Source organism: Bison bison, unplaced genomic scaffold, assembly GCF_000754665.1.
Source record: "Bison bison bison isolate TAMUID 2011002044 unplaced genomic scaffold, Bison_UMD1.0 scf7180017864132, whole genome shotgun sequence".
Classification (NCBI taxonomy): domain Eukaryota; kingdom Metazoa; phylum Chordata; class Mammalia; order Artiodactyla; family Bovidae; genus Bison; species Bison bison.
This window is the reverse complement of record NW_011494704.1, coordinates 1,233,996-1,238,859: the sequence shown is the minus strand read 5'-3', so window position 1 is coordinate 1,238,859 and position 4,864 is coordinate 1,233,996. Positions and strand designations below refer to the sequence as shown.

The 4,864-nt window shown below is 39.7% G+C and overlaps 1 protein-coding gene across 1 annotated transcript; it reads right to left on the bottom strand.

The window, feature by feature from the left end:
- Nucleotides 1-796: 796 nt before the first annotated feature.
- TAAR9 (trace amine associated receptor 9) lies at nt 797-1,843 on the bottom strand. Its single transcript, XM_010839694.1, has one exon. It carries the CDS (start codon nt 1,841-1,843, stop codon nt 797-799), a length of 1,047 nt encoding a protein of 348 aa, XP_010837996.1.
- Between the last annotated feature and the right edge of the window lie 3,021 nt (nt 1,844-4,864).

Here is a 4,864-nt window from a genome sequence, read left to right as displayed (position 1 = left end):
TGGAGAATCCCCTCAGACAGAGGAGCCTGGCGAGCCATAGGGTAGCAAAGAGTCAGACATGACTGAGTGACTAAGCACATCACATCTTATCCAGATTGTTAAAAAAGCAGTACCATCTTTTTGTCTACATGCTCATTTGACTATAATAAATTATGTTCTCCAATAGTAAAATGTTCTGTAATCACGTAATTACTGTACATGTTTTCTGTGAACCCAGTGTCCATAAAATGGAGAGAAAGTATGACCAGGATTTAGAAAACAAAAATTCAATCTTTAATTCACTAGAAAATTTCCATTGCACCTTTTGCTTTTTCCCTTTTTCCAAAGTCCTTTTTAGATTAACAAGTTTCAAGAGTTTGTAATCTTACATTAACTTTCAAATAAAATATACTTTAAAAAAGATTTTTTGTTCCCCCAAATCTAACTTCAAGTTAGGTAGGATTTTTTTCAGCATCTATATATTTTGGACAACTTAACATTGGTAACAAGTATAAAAGAATCTACAAAGTTCAAATTATTTGAAGAAACAATGAGAAATTTCAGAGGAAAAAGTAGAGAATCAGAAAAGCATAAAAGAATATGAAATGAGAGACAACATTACTCATTTAACACTAAATTCTAAAATAAATGCCAATATTCTACACATGAACACAACAAAATTTTGGAACAACTAACTTTTAAACATTAATATCCTTCTGGCTGGCAAATGATTACACTTGCCTCTCTAGATCCAAGTACTTAATTTTGCCCTTGACCTTACTCCCATGTTAGTTTTTAAGTTCCTGAAGCAATCTTGTTAATCTATGTCTGCTTCCTCAGAAAATATATTAATTGTGGATGAATCAACTCTTAAGACTTGGCCACTTATGATAAGCTTTATTGCCTTCCGAAACCATGGATAAAAAAAAGCATAAATCAAGGGATTCATAGCCGAATTATAATAAACACACCACACTAAAATCTCATAAACATAAGGAGGAGTTATAAAATTCATATAAGCATCGATCACAGCATCAATAACATATGGAAGCCAAGAGACCAGAAAAGCTGCCACGGCAATACCCAGTGTTTTAGCCGCTTTTCTCTCTCTCTTTGCTACTCTTTCCTTGTAACTCTCTGAGGAGCACTGAGCTTGGCTGGCTGTACTTTCTATCTTCCTGGCCTGATATTTAGCCACCAAAAATATCTTACCATATATAAACACCATAACAACAGTGGGTATAAAGAATAGGAGAAAACAGAGTAGAACCCAATTTTGATTCAATGGAGCCTGGCAGCCTCCTACACAAGTGAGAGCAACTACGAGGTCCTCAATCCCTTCCTCATTGGCCCCCGTGTAAAAGATAGAAAAACTGTATGTGACAGAAAAGAACCAAGAGAGAACAATGCATATTCCTGAAACAGAGACCGTAAACTTGGTAGGATAGGCCAGAGGGTCAGTAACAGCAATATATCTATCGATCGAGATACAGCATAAATGAAGTAAAGAAGCAAAACAGAAGGAAGTATCGAAACAAGTATGAAATTTACAGTAGCTGTCCCCAAAGTACCAGCAGCTCTCCACTGACCTCACTGTGCTGAAGGGCATCACAGTCACTCCCACCAAGAAGTCTGCACAGGCCAGAGATGCGATCAGAAAGTTAGTGGGAGTGTGCAGCTGTTTGAAGTGAAGAATAACAATAATGACCAGTAAGTTTCCAAACACGGCCAGCACAGCCCCCAAACCGAGGACTGCATATAGAATTGCCCGAGGACCTGGTGTGTAAGGGGTCTTAACGCAGGACCCGTTGATGTTCTGGTAGCAGAGTTCCACAGCTTCAGCTTGGGAGAAATTGTTCACCATTGCCGTCTTCTTTGAAAGAGTTTAGGGTTCTCCAATTCCCTATTTCAGCAATTTAAAACAAGAAAGAGATGGCAATTTTAAAAGCTTCTGGAAGAAAAAATTTCTGGTTAAAATAAATGAAAGTTAGTAACTTTTCTCCCATTTGGGGGAGAATATGAACTCTAACCTCTTGGTCTTTTCAAAAACTATTCCCAAGTTTTTGATATATTTAGATTGGGAATTTGTTGCAGAGAGTCATTAAAATACAGTCAGCATTCTTAGTCCAATGATACATTTTATATAATGTAATTAGCTAATGGTTAGAAAGTCCCTTTTTGTGTGTTACTTTACCTTTTGAAACCTTGTCTATAACCTCCTGAGCTGAGAGCTAATTAGGCTACCAAAAGCTGGATTTTATCCACTAAGTCATCTCCCCTGAGTAGTCCACCAGTAAGGATAAACTGTACTTCATTTTTTCAAGAAGGAAGAAGTAAATTACGTCTCCTTCAAATTATAGCCTCAAAAATCCCTATAGTATAGAGTGTAAAGACTAAGGAAATATTTACTCATAATAACTTGCTAAACTTATTTGGAGAGTGTATTTCCTCCACTGCTTATATTTTCAAATTTGTGGGGTTTTTTTGTTTTTTGGTTTTTTTGTATTCCTCCGTGGTTTGGACTGCTTGAGATGATTTGCAGAACTATTCTTCCCAAATTGATACTAATATATAATCAGTGTATAAGTATTTTTCTAGCTAACAACCAGTTTTCAGTTCAGTTCAGTTCAGTCGCTCAGTTGTGTCCAACTCTTTGGGACCCCATGAAGTACAGCACACCAGGCCTCCCTGTCCATCACCAACTTCCGGAGTCCACCCAAACCCATGTCTATCAAGTTGGTGATGCCATCCAACCATCTCATTCTCTGTCGTCCCCTTCTCCTCCTGCCCTCAATCCCTCCCAGCATTAGTGTCTTTTCAAATGCGTCAGCTCTTCACATCAGGTGGCCAAAGTATTGGACTTTCAGCTTCAGCATCAGTCCTTCCAATGAACAGCCAAGACTGATATCCTTTAGAATGGACTGGTTGGATCTCCTTGGAGTCCAAGGGACTCTTAAGAGTCTTCTCCAACACCACAGTTCAAAAGCATCAATTCTTCTGCTCTCAGCTTTCTTTATAGTCCAACTCTTAAATCCATACATGACCATTGGAAAAACCATAGCCTTGACTAGACAGAACTCTGTTGGCAAAGTACTCTGCTTTTTAATAGGCTGTCTAGGTTGCTCATAACTTTCCTTCCAAGGAATAAGTGCCTTTTAATTTCATGGCTGCGTTCACCATCTGCAGTGATTTTGGAGCCCCCAAAAATAAAGTCAGCCACTGTTTCCACTATTTCCCCATCTATTTGCTATGAACTGATGGGACTGGATGCCATGATCTTAGTTTTCTGAATGTTGAGCTTTAAGCCAACTTTTTCACTCTCCTCTTTCAGTTTCATCAAAAGGCTCTTTAGTTCCTCTTCACTTTCTGCCGTAAGGGTGGTGTCATCTGCATATCTGAGGTTATTGATATTTCTCCCGGCAATTTTGATTCCAGCTTGTGCTTCCTCCAGCCCAGCATTTCTCATGATGTGCTCTGCATATAAGTTAAATAAGCAAGGTGACAATATACAGCCTTGACGCACTCCTTTCCTGATTTGGAACCAGTCTGTTGTTCCATGTCCAGTTCTAACTGTTGCTACCTAACCTGCATACAGGTTTCTCAAGAGGCAGGTCGGGTGGTCTGGTATGCCCATCTCTTTCAGTCTAAAATCAGTAAGATTGATTAAACTAAGAAATAACTCACCTAGCCCTTCACCTTTCATCCTTAAAAAAACAGAGGCCTATGTAACACCTGGAATGGTCTGGGCTAGGGTGGGGAGGTGGTTAGATTAGCTACCTCTCTAGTGGAAATGGATTCATTCAAAGGCATCCAAAATTCAAGGAGATACAAAGTTTGTTTCTCCCAGTGTTTGTTTTTATTTGATTGTTTCTATACTAAAGAATACAGTCCTCAGACACTTTACAGAAGTCACCAAACAATTTAGTTCAGTTCATTCTCTCAGTCATGCCCAACTCTTTCCAACCCCGTGGACTGCAGCATGCCAAGCTTCCCTGTCCATCACCAACTCCCAGAGCTTGCTCAAACTCATATCCGTTGAGTTGGTGATGCCATCCAGCCATCTCATCCTTTGTCGTCCCCTACTCCTCCTGCCTTCAATCTTTCCCAGAATCAGGGTCTTTTCCAATGAGTCAGTTCTTTGCATCAGGTGGCCAAAGTTTTGATGCTTCAGCTTCAGCATCAGTCCTTCCAATGAAGATTCAGGACTGATTTCCTTTAGGATGGACTGGTTGGATCTCCTTGCAGTCCAAGGGACTCTCAAGAGTCTTCTCCAACACCACAGTTCAAAAGCATCTACTCTTCGGCTCTCAGCCTTCTTTATGGTCCCACTTTCACATCCATACATGACTACTGGAAAAACCATAGCCTTAACTAGATGGGTATGTCCATAATGTCTCTGCTTTTTTAATATGCTATCTAGGTTGGTCATAGTTTTTCTTCCAAGGAGCAAGCGTCTTTTAATTTCATAGCTGCAGTCACCATCTGCAGTGATTTAGGAGCCCAAGAAAATACAGTCTGTCCCTGCTTCCATTGTCTCCCCATCTATATGCCATGATTGATGGGACTAGATGCCATGATCTTCGTTTTTTGAATGTTGAGTTTAAACCAGTTTTTCACTCTCCTTTTTCACTCTCATCGAGGCTCTTTAGTTCCTCTTTGCTTTCTGCCATAAGGATGGTGTCATCTGCATATCTGAGGTTATTGATATTTCTCCCAGCAATCTTGATTCCAGCTTGTGCTTACTCCAGCCCAGAATTTTGCAGGATGTACTCTGGATATAAGTTAAATAAACAGGGTGACAATATACAGCCTTGATGTACTCCTTTCTCAATTTGGAACCAGTCCGTTGTTCCATGTCTGGTTCTAACTGTTGCTTCTTGACCTA